Genomic DNA, 17,854 nt, shown 5'->3' on the forward strand with positions numbered 1-17,854 from the left:
GCTTCCCCAGCCACTCTGGGCGGCTTCCAACAAAATTTTAAAGTACAGTAATGTATCAAACATTAAAAGCTTCCCTAAACAGGGCTGCCTTCAGATGTCTTCCAAAAGTCTGGTAGTTGTCATTCTCTTCAACATCTGGTGGGAGGGCGTTCCACAGGGAGGACGCCACTACCGAGAAGGCCCTCTGCCTGGTTCCCTGTAACTTGGCTTCTTGCAATGAGGGAACTGCCAGAAGGGCCTCGGAGCTGGACCTCCATGTCCAGGTACAACGATGGGGGTGGAGACGCACCTTCAGATATACTGGACCGAGGCTGTTTACGGCTTTAAAGGTCTTAAGTCTTGCAGGACCGGTGTTATGTGGTCTCGGCGGCCACTCCTAGTCACCAGTCTAGCTGCCGCATTCTGGATTAGTTGTAGTTTCCGGGTCACCTTCAAAGGTAGCCCCACGTAGAGCGCATTGCAGTAATCCAAGCGGGAGATAACCAGAGCATGCACCACTCTGGCGAGACAGTCTGTGGGCAGGTATGGTCTCAGCCTGCGTAAACATCCTCTGATTATTCACATTGCTCAGAAAGGGGGTTTCCTTCCTTCCTTCCTTCCTTCCTTCCTTCCTTCCTTCCTTTTTCTCTCTCTCTCTCTCTTTTTTCAACGTTGCATTATTTAGACCCGATCCTATGAAGCCATTCACACAAAACGACTTTTAATAATTTCCTTTCCTCCATTTCCAATTCTCATTTCGGGGGGGTCAGGCCAATGCCCCATCTAGGCCAGCAGCCTGTTCTCACAGTGACCTGCCAGATGGCTGTAGGAAACCCACAAGCAAGAAGCATTTCTCCCTCCTGCAGTTTCAGAAGCACTGCTGCCAGAGAGCATTGCCATCACGGCCAGTAGGCCTTCTGCAGCTTGAACGTCTCTGCTCCTGTCTATCGTCAGTCTCAAATGAACCATGCTTTCTGGGAACATTTCGAAAAGCCCTTTGACCTCCGTTCTTGCCTGCTCTCATCGTCCACTGGGAAACCGGTTCCCTTGGTAGGGCAGGGTGTGCATGCGTAATGTGGGTCAGGAATAATAATATTAAAGGAGCCTTGGCCGTTCGGGCACAGAACATCACATTGGGTTAGCAGGCAAATTGCACCGTGGTTTTGAGCAGGAACGAGGATTGACATGTTGGTTCATAAAGATGACAGTGAGCAAATCAGGGGACACATGTCTGGCTAATTCAGGTCGGCAAGTCATGCTGGTGCTTCTGTGGCAATGGGAAGGAGAATGGAGAGGCGTTTGGGGAGCAGATTGCAGTGTTTGGGTGTGTCCAGAACAGCACTTTAAGGTCCACAAGATGCTTTTCTGTTTACAGTCATACCTCGGGTTACAGATGCTTCGGGTTGTGTGATTTCGGGTTGCACATTGCGCCAAACCCGGAAGTACTGGAGCAGGTTACTTCCAGGTTTCTGCGCATGTGCAGAAGCACTAAATCACTCTTTGCACATGCGCAGAAGCGCCGAATCATGACCTGCACATGCGCAGATGCGACGCTGCAGGTTGCAGACGCTGCGGGTTGCGAACGTGCTTCCCGCACGGATCATGTTCACAACCTGAGTGTCCACTGTATTTGATCAAATGTCTTGCAAGCAGGCACGGTTTCCATTCCCAAACTCACCAGAACTCAGTTCCGGCGCCTCTCAGGTGGGCGCCATTATAAGAGAGCAAGGGAGGCGTTCAGGGTGAAGTTCCGGCACCCTGAAAAACAGCACCGCTTGCAAGGAATCTCGTATATCACAACTGCCGTTCTGCACATTCATTTCCATTTGATTTCCCTCTTCCCCTTTTAAGATGATTCAGCCCCTATCTGCTGTCAACACCTTGCTAATTCCCCATCCCTCCGCTAATTACCAGAAATGCACCAGACAACCGCAATGTCTGCCTTTTCCCCCCAGTAGCCACCACAGTCCAGAAAATTGCTTCTAACCACGCACACACGTGTGTTGTAATTCCTTCCCCGGGGGTGGGGTTGGGAGTGGGGAAGGGGCAGGGCAGGCATCCAATCAGGTTCTTCCAGGCAGCCTTGTTCGTGATAACATCATGATGGTTATAAGTGATGCCCCTTCAATACAGTTTGCACCTGTGAAAGTTTCGGAGCAGACATAACTGCCCTGAGAATTCATGCCAAAATCCCATAACGTTTTAATGCCGCAAATGTTGTAGGGTTGTTGTGTATTTTTTGCAAAGGGTTAGGATTAGGTCTTTTCTTTTTTGCCCTGCTTTTGTTTGTTGCCCTACAGCTCAAGAAGATCCCTTCCTGTGGCAATAATGTGGTATTGTGTGAGAAGCATTGCAGGGCAACTGATGAAGTAGAGTGATGTGTGGACATAGAATTATAGAATAGGAAGGGACCCCGTGGGACATCTAGTCCACACACCCCTCCCCCCAGGAATGCGGGAATCTTTTGGCCCAACGTGGGGCTCGAACCCACAGCCCTGAGATTACGAGCCTCATCTTCTACGGACTGAGCTATCTGCTACAGGCCAGTGTAAATCCACCACTATTCCTCTATGAATGTGTCCATGACGTGCAAAAACAAGAGAGAGAGCAGAATCGCCCATCCAGAAATAACAATTCCCAGAACTGTAGCTTTTCCTAGTGATGGAAAACAAACATTGCAACACTTAATCCAGGCATAGGCAAACCTCCAGATGTTTTGAGACTACAATTCCCATCATCCCTGACCACTGGTCCTGTTAGCTAGGGATGATGGGAGTTGTAGTCCCAAAACATCTGGAGGGTCGAGTTTGCCAGTGCCTGACTTACTCAGCACAGCTGGGTGTCCTTCCCGACTTTATTTAACCCCATTCTTCAGTCACAGAGAAGCTGACAAGTGATGGTGTGGTGGGAGACAAAGGCAGCCCTGCCCTCAGACCTGCAATCTAACACGGCACAAAAGGAAAATGGATTGGAAGGGAGAAGGAAATCAAGCAGAGATTTTAGAAATGCGGTTTGGTAGATTGTGGTGCCCAGGATTAAGTTTGTAAATTGTATGGATGTTCTTCAGCTAACAGTAAGGTCCTGTGCTGGCAGGCAACGGCCTTGGGTGACCAGGAATGAGAGCTGACCACAATATATATTTCCCACAATGCCTCCCCTTGTAGATTTGTGACTGCAGGCAGTTGTGGAATGTTAAAATGGCAGTTCTGAGGCTCACCACTGGAGAAGGCACTGAAGAGGCAGGCATAATGGCAACACTCTGCTCAATCCAGGAGTGAAAGGTGCTGAACAGGGCAGCCTTGCCCATCCTGGCAGTTATTTTGGACTATGACTCCCACTAGCCAGGCTGATGGGAGTCATAATAATAATAATCATCATCATCATCATCATCATAATTTTCATCATCATCATCATTATCTGACTGGGTTGCCCCTACAATTCTGGATGGCTCCCAACAAAATATTAAAATAATAAAACACCAAACATTAAAACAATTCCCTATACAGGGCTGCCTTCAAATGTCTTCTAAAAGTCAAATAGTTGTTTATTTCCTTGACATCTGATGGGAGGGCGTTCCACAGGGAGGGCGCCACCACCAAGAAGGCCCTCTGCCTGGTTCCCTGTCACCTCACTTCTCGCAGTGAGGGAACCGCCAGAAGGCCCTCGGCACTGGACCTTGGTGTCTGGGCTGAACAATGGGTGTGGAGATGCTCCTTCAGGTATACTGGGCCAAGGCCATTTAGGGCTTTAAAGGTCAGCACCAACACTTTGAATTGTGCTCGGAAACATACTGGGAGCCAATGTAGGTCTCTCAGGACCGGTGTTATGTGGTCTCAGCGGCCACTCCCAGTCACCAGTCTAGCTGCCACATTCTGGATTAACTGCAGTTCCGGGTCACCTTCAAAGGTAGCCCCACGTAGAGCGCATTGGAGTAGTCCAAGCGGGAGATAACCAGAGCATGCACCACTCTGACGAGACAGTCCGTGTGCAGGTAGGGTCTCGGTCTGTGTCCCAGATGGAGCTGGTAGACAGCTGCCCTGGACACAGAATCAGTATGATTCCCCCTCACCCCTTTTGGAAGGAGAAACCCAGACCCGTCCTCTGGCTGATGGGGGAGTTCGCTCTTCTGCCATGAAGGCGTGGGTGCATGCATGGAATGGGTGGGGCCAAGATATTACCATTGATTTGCCTGAGAGAGTCTTGCACCCAGATCCCACCCAGACCCAGGTTCAGATCACCCCACTCAAAATCCTTTCCCTCTGTCTCAGCTATAATTCCAGTGGAGTGTCTGCAGCTCGAAAGGTACACCATATAGACCCCTCGAGAAAGTTCCTATCATTTTGCTGCTGTGAGATTTGCTCTTGACTCAGTGGGACTCTCTCTCTCTCTCTCTCTCTCTTTTTAGTCACGACAGACGCCAGAAGGTGAATTCCTGCCACTAGACCAATGCGAGCTCGACGTTGGATTCGGAACTGGGGCCGACCAACTGTTCCTCGTTTCTCCTCTCACCATCTGCCATGAAATCAACGAAAAGAGCCCCTTTTTTGCCCTCTCGCAGAGATCGCTACGGAGCGAGCAGTTCGAGATTGTCGTTATCCTGGAAGGCATTGTCGAAACTACAGGTACAGTGCTGACTAATAAATAATAATAATAATAATAATAATAATAATAATAATAATAATAATAATAATAATAATTTGCATAGTGCAAAGATGGGGGCACCTGTGGGATTTCAGGTGCTGCCAGAATACATCTCCCATGGTTAGCCCCGCCAGTAGAGCATGAGACTCTTAATCTCAGGCTTGTGAGTTCGATCCCCATTCTGTGATTCTTTTTATATATACATATACATTTTTATTAGTTTTTCTAACATATCATTTCCAGCAATCATATAACATAACTTCTTATCTTATACAATATTTTAGACTTTCCATCAACACCTCTGGTGATTTTCCATTCTTTATCACTTATTCTGCATTTCTTAATTTCTCTATTACTCTTAATTATCATTAACTAATAGTTCTCCTCATAGTCCTTCTTGCAATATTTCAGATAGTCATCCTTACAAAACGTCTTGCAATGCTACTAGCGTAATCTGTTCATTACAGTTACTTTTCAAATAGTTCATATATTTACTCCAGTCTTCTATGAATCTCTGGTCCCGCGGGTTTCGAATCCTTTCTGTTAATTTATCCAATGCTGCATATCCTGTCAATTTCATCCGCCATTCTTCTTTCGTCGGTGAATCTTCTTGCTTCCATTTTTGTGCCGACACAATTCTGTGATTCTGTCCCAGACCACTGGCCATGCTGACTGGGGCTGATGGGAGCTGGAACCAACCACATCTGGAGGGCCACAGTTGCCCCATCCCACTGTTCCCTGGGAAGAGGTGTTGGCTGTTAAACCCCTCTGGGAATTGTAGCTCTGTGAGGGGAATGGGGTCTCCTAAGAGCTCTCAGCACCCTTAAGAAATGACGGTTGTTTTGTCTTTGTGTGGCTGTTCAGAGTGGTGGTAAAGGTAAAGGGACCACTGACCATTAGCTGGAGTTGTGACTGACTCTGGGGTTGCAGCGCTCATCTCGCTTTATTGGCCAAGGGAGCCGGCGTACAGCTTCCGGGTCATGTGGCCAGCATGACTAAGCCATTTCTGGCGAACCAGAGCAGCACATGGAAACGCTGTTTACCTTCCCGCCAGAGTGGTACCTATTTATCTACTTGCACTTTGACGTGCTTTCGAACTGCTAGGTTGGCAGGAGCAGGGACCGAGCAACAGGAGCTCACCCCATCGTGGGGATTCGAACCACCGACCTTCTGATTGGCAAGCCCTAGGCTCTGTGGTTTAACCCACAGCGCCACCCACATCCCTAAAGTGGTATTATACTGCTTTAAAAGGGTGGTGTGTTTGTGGCCCTAGAAGTTCGCCAGAAAACAAACATCCATTCTCCACTTCCTCTTAACCTGCCAAAGAATGTGGCCAGCTTCTGCCAGCTCTCCAAGAACAGTCCTTTCTTGGTTCTGCCCATTGAATCAGGTGTTTTCATCATCGCAAGCTGGCTGGCTGGCTGCCACTCTCCTCCTGCCCTGCTGCTCTCAAGGAAAGAGAAAGAAAGGGAGCCCTGGCCTCTGTTAGAAAAGTAGGACACCCTAGTTGTTGGAGGCTCCCCATTCCTCTGTGTGTTTAGCCTGGAGGCCTATCTGCTTCAGAGGGAAGAGTCTAGCAAATGTGACGGTTACAGAGAGATTAATGATGTGACTTCCCCTTCTGGCGCTATAGTAATGAGCCTTGATTCTGTAGTGTATAGCACAACGCAGGAGATAAGTGGATTTCTCTCTCTCTCTCTCTTTCAAAGAGCTCTCATTTACAGTTCTTGAAAGAGGAGAGGTCCTGTTCTATTGGGATAGGGAAGCAAAAGAGCGGCCTCATGTTATTCCAGGGCTTAATTTGGGCCAGCCCACCTCAGGTGTCAATCGGAGAATCTGCCAACTCAGCCCCAGGACCAGCTTTCAAGTTTGGCAGCAGTCTCCCCGCTGCACTTTGAAAACTGCTCTGTGTGAAGTTGCAGCAGCTCTTAAGCCAGCTAGGCAGGCAAAATGTGTGGGATGGTTTATCAATGGGCAGGGGAGGCTATATTAGTCGCAATTCATCCCTCCAATCTCCCATGGGTGTGGGGGTTGAGTGGAGTATTAAAACCTGGTGCTTGGCAGCAGAATATAGAAGACTGAAACTACGCTGAGAAGCCTTTCGTTTTATGAGGCAATCCCAGCTAACGAAATAGGTTGGCTTCCCCTTTGTTTCCCTCTTAATAAAAGAATCAGGCAACAATTTGCATGTTCAGACCCAGAAACCTCCCCTCTAAATAAATTCACACTTGACTCAAGTTTTGGTTTTGATTTTTGGCAGAATTTAGGCCACAACTTTATTGATTACAGAAAGTGATTGGTTGCATAGGCTCTGGTTCGACTAGCTCCCTGCCTTGCAGGTAGCACTGACCCAGGGTTCCAGCATAGGTCAGCCAAGGGTGAACACCGGGATAAGCAGAAAGCCGGGAACAGGCTATCTCCGCCACCCAAATGTCCCCCTGGACTCAGGCACGGGCACAAACCCCTCTCAGGGCTTGACCAAACCATCGAGTCACCGGATTCCTTTAACGGAATACCCTTCACTTAGGGATGGCAAGAGGGTTCTGCCATCCCTATCACCTGAACCAGAGCCTATCTGCAACCTTACAAGTTATGATGATGTGCTACGCGGCAGGCGAAACCCAAATGGCAACAGCCAATCAGCCAAGTGGGGAAAATTCCTGCCGTGCCCCTGTCCCAACGACAGATGACACACAACGGCATAGCAAGGTCAAGTGCAAAGCCCTAAAAATAGGGAGAGGTGGTTGGGTATTCCGAATGCACGCGCCGAAAGAGGATGCTCTGGGTCACGTGCGTGGGCATAAATAGGTCCCTCAAACCGTTTGGACTGCATCCCATTAGCCAGATTGCACCCAGCTACGAGGAACCTAGCAATCGGGTATTGTGGCTGACCAATCATACTCACCCACAACAAAGGGTGTCGGTTTCCAGGTCTCACCGCAGTGCATGCCCTCTTTAAGGGAGGACCCGATTTATAAGGTAAGCTTAAAATATATTGTTTACTTACTTGACAGTCTTGCACGGGAACACAGCAAAGGCAGCAGCAAAATTGTGCAGGTAAAATACTTCTTGGTTTCAACAACCATAGTTAAATACAGAAATGGAGTCTGCGCTCGGGGAGAGTACAGATAGATATCTGTCTGCATCAAAGATATTGTGAGAAAGAGAGAAAGAGAGACAGAGAAAGACAGGCAGACAGAGGATGAGAAGGTTTTATATCTCCCGTTTCTTCCCACCACTGGAAGCAGGGGAAATGACATTACACAGAGCCCTCTCTCCACCAGTTACATTTCTATGGTCTAAGTCTCCCTATCTAGAAATTTGCAGCTCTGTGGTCATTAGCTACTAGACTTTCCAATTGTTAGATTTCGACTGCTAATCTACAAAATGCTCTTCCGCTGACATGTCCCTCGTGTTGTTGTTGTTTTAAATTTGGTCTTTGAAATTTAAACAGCACTGACTTTAATATAAGTTGTCTGACTTGCGCAGTCATTACTTATTTATTGCTTCACCAGGGGCTGCCATTGCTCCTCACTCTGCTCACCAACCCTGTCTACCCACCAAGACCCACGTTGGCCAAACCTTCCTTACCTTTATACCTCACCCATCCCATTGCCTATCCCCACAACCATTGGAGGTGCTTCCCCCTCCAATGAAGACAGCTGCAGCCTAGGCCACCTGACATCCTGTGGTCATGTTGGAGTTGATGTGGCCACCTGTTGGTGGCCACATGAACTGCAACATGACAACAGCCTTCCATTTTTATGTATATAGGCAGATAGAAGGACGATCCCCATTTGGCCTTTGAACAGCTTTTCTTAGCAGGTGATGGCTGTGCCCTGGTGGTGCTTTAACTCTTTGGCTCTCCTGCATCAAGCGAGGGAATAGACTAGATGGCTGATAAGGCTCCCTCCTCCAGTTCTTAGACACCATCCTCTGACATTTATGATCCTATGATATTAGTGAGCACACAGGGAAATGAGCCCTTGATAATATGGGTAATATTGTTAGGCCCCATCAACTTTAAACAGAGTTAACAGAGCAGATGAAGGGGAAGAGTGGGTGTACGTATTTATTATATTTTTGTCCCACTCTTTTTCCAGCAATCTCAGAGTACGGCACATTGTTTCCTCCCCACCCATTTTAGCTTCACAACAACAACCCTGCAAAGTAGGGCTTGCAGCCCAAGGTCACCCACAACTGAGCGGGGATTTGCAGCTTTACCCAAGTACAGCACATTAGCCGCTATGCCACTTTGGCTCTCCGAGAATGTAAGAAGAATACAGCACAAATCCAAGCAAAGGGGAGATTTGCTTGGCAAAGGATTCTCCTGGTGTTTTCGTCCAAGTCCTGAAAAACACAGTTCAGTAGCTGAATGTCAAAGCCACGAGAAGCGCAATTAATTTTGTGGATGCGTTCCAGCCCAACCATCCTTGCTGCGTAAATGTCATTTGACATTTTAAATAGGAAATTATACGTTAATCAAATGTAACGTCAAGCGTAATTTACACTTCTTAAATCAGGTGCAGGGAGTCTCCAGCCCCCAGGCAGAGTGCAGCCCTATAGGGAAGCTCTGGGACATCCCTCTCTTCCCTAGACCCCTCCCTGGCCTGCTCTGCACACTCCCTCAAGCACTTTTCCCTGGCCAGACTGTATTTTTGATCTGTGATAATGCTTCTTCCTTGCCTGGATGGAAGATGAAAATATTGGCAAGGCAGGAGGGTGGGGGCTGTAGAAACATCTGGCTTCCGTAAGGCTGGAATGTAGCTTCCTGTACAGAGGTAAGAGTCACACCTCTTGCTCCACCCCCTTTTCCCCTGGCCCCGCCCACCAGTGACACCCCACACTTGCTCAAAGATTGTTCATGAGATGATGTGGTCCAAAGGTCCACCTGGGGGGAAAGCAGGGTCAGCTGTTCATGTTGTGCAGATGCCTGATTATCATCTTCCAAAGCAACTACTCTATTCTGAACATAAAAATGGAAAGCGTAATGCTGGTGGTCAGCAAAAGAGGTTTAAAGACTCTCTCAAGGCAAATCTTAAGAAAATGTAGTATAAACACTGACACCTTGGGAACACCGGCCTGTGAGCGCTCCAGTTGGAGAACAGCCTTTACCAAAGGTGTCATGGGCTTTGAAGATGCTTGAACTCAGGACAAAAGGGAGAAATGTGCCAAGAGGAAGGCACATTTGGCAAACCCTCACCATGATCAGCTCCATCCTGGAAATCTATATCCCAACTGTGGAAGGACGTGCTTTTTTTCCTATTAAAAAATGTTTAGGGGTACTCTCATTTTCCCACTCATATTGAAATACTGCCCCTCAATGAGGTCAAACTTAGATTCACAATATGTTTAGGAGTATGTGTACCCCTGTGTACCCCCAGAAAAAAACCACTGCATATAGTTTATTTCCTTGACATCTGATGGGAGGGCGTTCCATAGGGCAGGCGCCACTACCAAGAAGGCCCTCTACCTGGTTCCCTGTAACCTCACTTCTCGCAGGGATGGAAATGCCAGAAGGCCTTCGGAGCTGGACCTCCATGTCTGGGCTGAATGATGGGGGTGGAGAAGCTCCTTCAGGTATACTGGGCCTTTGAGGCCGTTTAGGGCTTTAAAGGTCAGCACCAACACTTTGAATTGTGCTTGGAAACATACTGGGAGCCAATGTAGGTCTTTCAGGACAAGTGTTATATGGTCTCGGTGGCCACTCCCAGTCAATATATCCTAAAGACACCACAATCTATGCTGACCTCTGTTCCATGGAAACCAAACCATGGGTAAGCCCCTGGAACTCAAGAGCTTCTCACTGCTTGGGATGGCATCACCATAGCCCTTGTCTCCTAAATCCTAGAAGAATTGTGGCACTGAGCAGCAGGAGGAAGACCGGGCTGTGATTCCTCTCTGGGACCTCTGTGTTCAGAGGTTCCCCGTGTTGCCCAGAGGGTCATCTCTACTATTCAGAACCAGCTCTTGGGCTTGAACAAAACCCCTGAGCATGCATGAAAACGGAGAAAGGCTTTCCCGACGTTTTATCTTAATGTGCATTCCGCGTCCGCTCGCGAGAGCATCCTTCTCCATTATGCATCTTGCAACCTCCAGAACCGCCCGGCTGAATGTGGCAGTTAAAAGGGGGTTAATGGAAAGCACATAAGCAAATCTAGCTAAGTCAATAAAGGCCGCCCGGAGACTGACTGTCACCAGATGGAACAGCAGGTGATTTGTTACCTCCATAGGAAACAGAACTGATGGATGAACTGTGCAAACTTAGCTCTGATTCGCTCACTCTCTCGTCCCCCTTTGTAAAGCCATATGCTGCCCTTCCTGTCTCGTGAAGGCAGAGATGTTAGCTAGTCCCACTGAAATCGGTGCCATGACTAACTTGTCCCATGGATTTCAGTGGGGCTACCTCAGGGATGCGGGTGGCACTGTGGGTAAAACCTCAGTGCCTAGGACTTGCCGATCGTATGGTCGGCGGTTCGAATCCCCGCGGCGGGGTGAGCTCCCGTCTTTCGGTCCCAGCTCCTGCCAACCTAGCAATTCGAAAGCACCCCTAAGTGCAAGTAGATAAATAGGTACCGCTTTATAGCGGGAAGGTAAATGGCGTTTCTGTGTGCTGCTCTGGTTCGCCAGAAGCGGCTTAGTCATGCTGGCCACATGACCCGGAAGTGTCTCCGGACAGTGCTGGCCCTCGGCCTCTTAAGTGAGAAGGGTGCATAACCCTAGAGTCGGACACGACTGGCCCGTACGGGCAGGGGTACCTTTACCTTTAAGCTACTGAAAGTAATGGGGCCCTTTATATGTCCAGCTGTCCTTTGTCAACAACAAATCATCACTGTTTTTTGTGTTGAATATAGGCTATATGGTAATTTATGGACCTAATAGGTATCTAAAGCCATTTGCACATGCAGAATGTAGGCACCCTATATTCTGAAATATATAAATGAGCAAACCAGTGATGAGAAATGAGCAAACCAGTGATATTTTAGGGAGCAGGTTAGCAGGCGGGGCCCATGATTTACATCATAGGAGCCTACACAACCCAAAACAAAACACTGTTGCTGTATGTAGGTTTTATTTAATTCCTTGTTTTGTCTTATATTTTGGAAATGTACATCCTTTTTTTCTTTTAATTTTTTTGGGGGGCCTCCAAGAGAGTGGGGCCCTAAGCTATAGCTTGTTTAGCTTATAAGTAAATCTAGCATTGGGCTACCTTTGAGTCCAGCCCAGTAGTTCCAACCATAGCTGCTTAAGGCAGCTTTTAGAAGGAAGCTTTTTCTGCTAACGCTACAGTGGGACTTCAGACAGACTGTGAACATTGCAGTTTCACACAGAGCATGGTTTGGGGCTCAGAATTTCACTACCTGAGAATCACAGTTTTGTTTCTTTTCTTTTTTCTTTTAAAGCAAATTTCGAACACTCAGGGTATGAAGGCACACCTGAAAGCATGTAGGCAATGCCTTACTGGAATCAGAAGCCAGGGCGGTGGCTAAACAAGATTCATAGCTCCTCGCCCTCCTTATCCACAATTCAGTATAATGGTGCAATCCTGTGCACTCAGAAATAAGTCCCATGGAGTTCAATAAGGCTTACTCCCAAGTGAGTATGTAAAGCAGGTGTGGGGAACCTCCAGTCCTCCCACTGTTGCTGAACTACAACTCCCATCAGCCCCCACAAGCATGGCCAATGGCCGGGGTGATGGGAATTGTAGTTCAGCAACATCTGGGGGGCCAGAGGTTCCTCACACCTGGCGTACAAGATTGCAGTCTAAATTATGGAAGATGGTTTTTCAAAACAAAACTGTGCACTGTGCAAAATAAAACACACCATCTAAAATAAAACTGCTATGTTATGCTGTTTCTTTTGTATTTTTGACATCTGTTAAATGCTTTCCTTTTTCAAGAAGCATTCCAAGCAGATATTTTTATAACAGTCGGAATCTGTATTGGGCTTGAAGTTGTGTGGTATTGTTTTCCCCCCTAAATATGCAATGCAATTGTTTTATGTATGTTTTAATTGTATCATGAATTCAAGATGCTTCGTAGGGAGCAGCCTATACACAAAACAGATAAGCGTACAATATAAGAGCAGGCATTAAGCAAAGTAAGAGAAGATACTAAAATAGGTTTGATTTGCATGATTTATACAGATCACCCCACAGAGCTTTTCTCGTCACGGGATTAGGGTTGCCTGGGTGCGGATTTTATTAATGTTGTTAATGTTGTAGTTCTAATTATTTTTCATCTCGGCGTTCGTGCAGCTCAGAAGGGACTTTGTCTTTTTCGAGCAGAAAGGGCCTTTGGGCAATTGCTCAGGCAAAGCTAAGCATGGCTTTATAACGCCAATCCTGAGAATCACAGAAGAGACAGACAGCTGCTTTGCACACTGTCGTACCAATGGAGAATGCCAGCAGCACAAACTGGTGCATAGTTTTCTATGCTGGGATCAGAATGGGGAACTACATACATTGATGCAATTATTTCCAAGTTGCTGGATGCAATTTTGCACACACACAACAAGCTGATGCACACCCAGTGTGGTAGATCCACATATGCAAACTCCATTCTCCGGATCAGGGCATTTGTCCCTAATATGTATATTTATTCTTTAATAATACGGTGAATGTTTAATATAGGGTGTGACACACTAATAGCCACATTTTTACTGCCAGTGCTAATCTCAAATGACAGGAGAGACACGTCTTTTCCCTTCCCCAAGAATTCCTGCAGTCCTAGATCATCAATCACTCACTGTCATTTGTTGCCATCTGATATTAGAGCAGACTATCCTTCAGGCTGTGTCTCCCCGAGTAGCTCAAATTAACCAGGTCTTCTCTAATAGCAGGGGAGATGAACGATGGAGCAGGTAGCTCATGGATTTGCGTAATATCATTGCAGAGAGACAGGAAATAGCCAACATGGGACAGGGTGGGGAAGAATAGGAAGGTAGGATGCTGCTGCTGCTGCTCCCCAAATGCCCCTTGTAAGAGTGGCATTTGCACATGGGTTTAGCTGACCCTAGGAAGGAAGGGGTGTGGGATGTGATACATAAGTAGCAGTCAAGTACAACATTCCTTGTTTTCCTAGAGTGGACATGCAGGGGAATGTTTGGCCCAGCCAGTCGAAAACTTCCTGTTTCCTCCTGGCTGGGACATACTTCCTTCGCATGTGACTAGAGGTGGGCGTGACCTTACCTGCCCAGGTAACAAAGGACAACGTGCGAGAGTTTGCAGTTTGCTTGCCCCATCTCTTCTTGGTTACAAGGGCAGGCTCCATGCTGAAGACCCCCAAAATTGGAGGTTGGGGGGGGGGTCAAGAAATTAATCGACACCTCTCTTTCCATGGAGGCGCAGGCTGCAGCCACAGCAAAGGCGGCATTTTCCCATCTCCACCGTATTAAGCGGTTGGTCCCTTACCTTTCTCACCCTGATCTGGCCACAGTGATCCATGTGACAGTCACCTCCAGGCTTGATTATTGTAACTCGCTCTACGCGGGGCTGCCCTTGAAGCTGACCCAGAAACTCCAGCGGGTGCAGAGTGCCACGGCGAGGCTCCTTACGGGGTCCTTGCCGCGGGATCGCATTCATCCAGTGCTTTACCAACTGCATTGGCTCCCGGTGGAGTATAGGGTCAGGTTTAAGGTGCTGATTTTGACCTTCAAAGCCCTATGCAGCCTAGGACCCAAGTACCTACGGGACCGCCTCTCCTGGTATGCCCCACGGAGGACCTTAAGGTCAACAAATAACAATACTTTGGAGGTCCTGAGCCTAAAGGAGGTTAGATTGGTTTCAACTAGGGCCAGGGCCTTTTCAGCACTGGCCCCGACATGGTGGAACACTCTGTCACAAGAGACTAGGGCCCTGCAGGGCTCGACATCTTTCCGCAGGGCCTGAAAGACAGAGCTGTTCCGCCTGGCCTTTGGTTTGGACTCTGTCTGACCCTTATGTTTCCCTCCCCTTATGGTCTTGATTTATCAGCTACTTTAAAATGAGGCTGCATTTTAAATTGCATTTTAACCTGTATTTTAAATTGGGGTCCCCCCATCTCTTTTTCCCCTATTATGTTTTTACCGTGATTTTATTGGTGTTAGCCGCCCTGAGCCCGGCTCTGGCCGGGGAGGATGGGGTATAAATAAAATTTATTATTCTTCTTCTTATTATTATTATTATCTCTAGATGCTTTAGGTAGGAAGAATTAAAGGAGCTGTCCAGCACAGGAGTGGTCTGGGGATCTGGGGAAACTGCATTTTCCCATGGCACCATACTTTGAAAATCAAGCCACACTGATCCTGTCCATGCATTGAGATTGAATTCTGACAAGACAGAAGTACTGTTTTGGGGGGACAGGGGGCGGGAGGGTGTGGGGGATTCCCTGGTCCTGAATGGGGTAACTGTGCCCCTGAAGGACCAGGTGCACAGCCTGGGAGTCATTTTGAACTCGCAGCTGCCCATGGAGGCACAGGTCAATTCTGTGTCCAGGACAGCTGTCTACCTGCTGGTGGACTGTCTCGTCAGAGTGGTGCATGCTCTGGTTATCTCCTGCTTGGACTACTGCAATGTGCTCTATGTGGGGCTACCTTTGAAGGTGACCCGGAAACTACAAGTAATCCAGAATGCGGCAGCTAGACTGGTGACTGGGAGTGGCCGCCGAGACCACATAACACCAGTCCTGAGAGACCTACATTGGCTCCCAGTATGTTTCCGAGCACAATTCAAAGTGTTGGTGCTGACCTTTAAAGCCCTAAACGGCCTCGGTCCAGTATACCAGAAGGACCATCTCCACCCCCATTGTTCAGCCCGGACACTGAGGTCCAGCGCCGAGGGCCTTCTGGTGGTTCCCTCATTGCGAGAAGTGAGGTTACAGGGACCAGGCAGAGGGCCTTCTCGGTAGTGGCGCCGGCCCTGTGGAACGCCCTTCCAGCAGATGTGAAGGAAATAAGCAGCTATCCTATCTTTAAAAGACATCTGAAGGCAGCCCTGTTTAGGGAAGTTTTTAATATTTAATGCTGTACTGTTTTTAACACTTGATTGGGAGCCGCCCAGAGTGGCTGGGGAAACTCAGCCAGACGGGCGGGGTATAAATAATTAATAATAATAATAATAATAATAATAATAATAATAATAATAATAATAATTCTCTTGGTCTCTTAGGGATGACTTGCCAAGCCAGGACCTCCTACACAGAAGATGAAGTTCTCTGGGGCCACCGGTTCCTCCCTGTGATGTCGCTGGAAGATGGTTTCTTCCGTGTGGATTACTCTCAGTTCCACGGAACGTTTGAAGTCCCCACTCCCCCCTACAGCGTGAAGGAGCAGGAAGAAAACCTCTCTCTCCCTTCGCCTTTGAACACGCCGACAGGGAGCAACAGAAGCCGGAGGGAAAAGATCTCCTCCCTCGATTGCCTCGATTTTTTCGAAGAAAAGGGCAACAGGCTCCCCAGCAAATTCCAGAAAATCTGCTCTGGGAAACGGGAGCTCCACAGAGGGGTTCTCAGCCTCTGCTCCAGCAACGTGGAGAAAGCATGTAGCACGGGAGATCTGCTCAAAATCCAGCAGATCACCTCCGTCTGCGGCACAGAAGACGGGGGCGAGAAGCTGATGTCGGCAGCCTTCAAAACCAAATCGGAGCTGCTGGCTCGCTCCACCGGGAACCTCGAACTCCAGCAAAGGCCTCAAGCCTTGCTCACCTTGGGAGCGGCGTTAGATCATGAGAATTTGCCTGCCAAGCTGCGGAAAATGAACTCGGGACACCTGTCCTAAACAGGAGCGGAAGCCTAAATGAGCTGCAGTTTTCATTTAAAACTCCTGGATTTCTCGGGTTACTACTGTGAAGACCCCCTGAGCTATGCCCATGCGCTAGCAATGGCCGTCCAATTTAAACGAGAATTTTTTTATATAAAAAAATACACAGAGAGAGCTTCAACCCACAACCCGTTGTAGTTATGTAACAGGGGGTTGTCGGTTGCTTAAGTGGCAGTGTAAGTAAGAAGAAAAAATCTCTTGAAGATACTGTTGGGTCTTCTATTTTCTTTTCCTTTCTAAAGCATGCCTATTTAGTACCATTTCCTCTGACTTGCCCCTTTAAAGAAGCAATTGTTCTATAACAAGAGTACCTCTGAGTATGTACAGAGGTCTGCTCTCTCAAGCAACTGCAGCGTGTCCTTGAACACCTATGAAGCTACACAAAAGGGCCTGCTTTGTGGGCTTTTTAAAGAAGCTACGCACCAGCCACACCCCTCGGGAGCCTCTCAGGAACCCACAGAGAACTGCTGCTGTGCTGCATGAGGCACCACCACCGATAAGGCCCTGCCTCTGACAGACACACGTCTCGCTTTAGCTGATACGTGCAGCCATTGTACACACAGGGATTAAATGAACATGATCCACAGGTGTTTGTCGAAAAGCACAGAACAATCTAAAGAGGGGGGGATTATTACAGACCAACATGGCTTCCTTTGTTTTTTATGTGCCTTGAAGATTATTGAATCTAGCTGTTCGGAAACAAGAGCTACAGTCAAATGAAGATGGTTTTTCTACCACCTCAAGGGGGACTTGTGGAGGACCACGTGCCCTCCAGCCACTAGGTAACGCTACCAAATTTAGCTTCACTTGACTTTATCGCCTGAAATAAATCTCCGGCTTTGATCATAGGAAGACTGCCATGCTCCTCTCCACCTACTCAATTCTCTGCCTTAGACGGAGACAGTGTGTTTCGCTTTTAAGGCCGGAGACAGGGTAACGGCTGGTTTTAGAATTAACAGAAACTGGGTGGTTCTCCCATTGCCTCTTTGTCTCTTGCAACACCTAGAAAAGGTTAATCCAACCAAGTTTGCCATCTTAAGACTGAATCTAAGTGCAGAAAACTTGGGGCTAAGCCAATAATATGTCTCCTCTTCTTCTGTCTCCCCGCCCCTTTGACTGCTTTGCGTAGCATCTCTCCCAAGGAAGGGTTTCTGGAGAACTTGAAAGCTCGCTCCCTATTTTGTGGTTGGTCCGCCTAAATAAAGGTCTTCTTGCCCGACTGTGAATTTTGGTGGTGGAACTGGAAAGGGAGAAAGGGGGAGGCGAACGAAAATGAGCGGTTGAAGTGAGGGCGAGAGGCCACTGCGCACTTTACAAAGCAAAAGCATGTCCTTATCTAAAATATTGTTACGAAAGTTGGGTGCCTCCCCCTCTCTCTGCTGGCGGTGGCAAGAGTCCAGGGGCTTCCAGGCACTCACCTGGGGTCTGTGTTCATTTG

At 48.0% G+C, this 17,854-nt stretch overlaps 1 protein-coding gene across 2 annotated transcripts in view; it reads left to right on the forward strand.

Moving 5' to 3' along the window:
- The window catches only part of LOC310690623 (G protein-activated inward rectifier potassium channel 1-like), a 32,428-nt gene extending 14,786 nt beyond the window's left edge, over positions 1–17,642 (forward strand). For both annotated transcript variants that reach the window (XM_083469973.1, XM_083469974.1), the window contains 2 exons: positions 4,385–4,601; positions 15,767–17,642. In XM_083469973.1, the coding sequence (XP_083326099.1) occupies positions 4,385–4,601; positions 15,767–16,374 (825 nt within the window). In that variant the 3' untranslated portion in view covers positions 16,375–17,642. The remainder of the gene's footprint in view (positions 1–4,384; positions 4,602–15,766) is intronic.
- Positions 17,643–17,854: the final 212 nt, after the last annotated feature.

This window comes from Podarcis liolepis (assembly GCF_965112155.1).
Source record: "Podarcis liolepis genome assembly, chromosome: 13".
NCBI classification, from domain to species: Eukaryota; Metazoa; Chordata; class Lepidosauria; order Squamata; family Lacertidae; genus Podarcis; species Podarcis liolepis.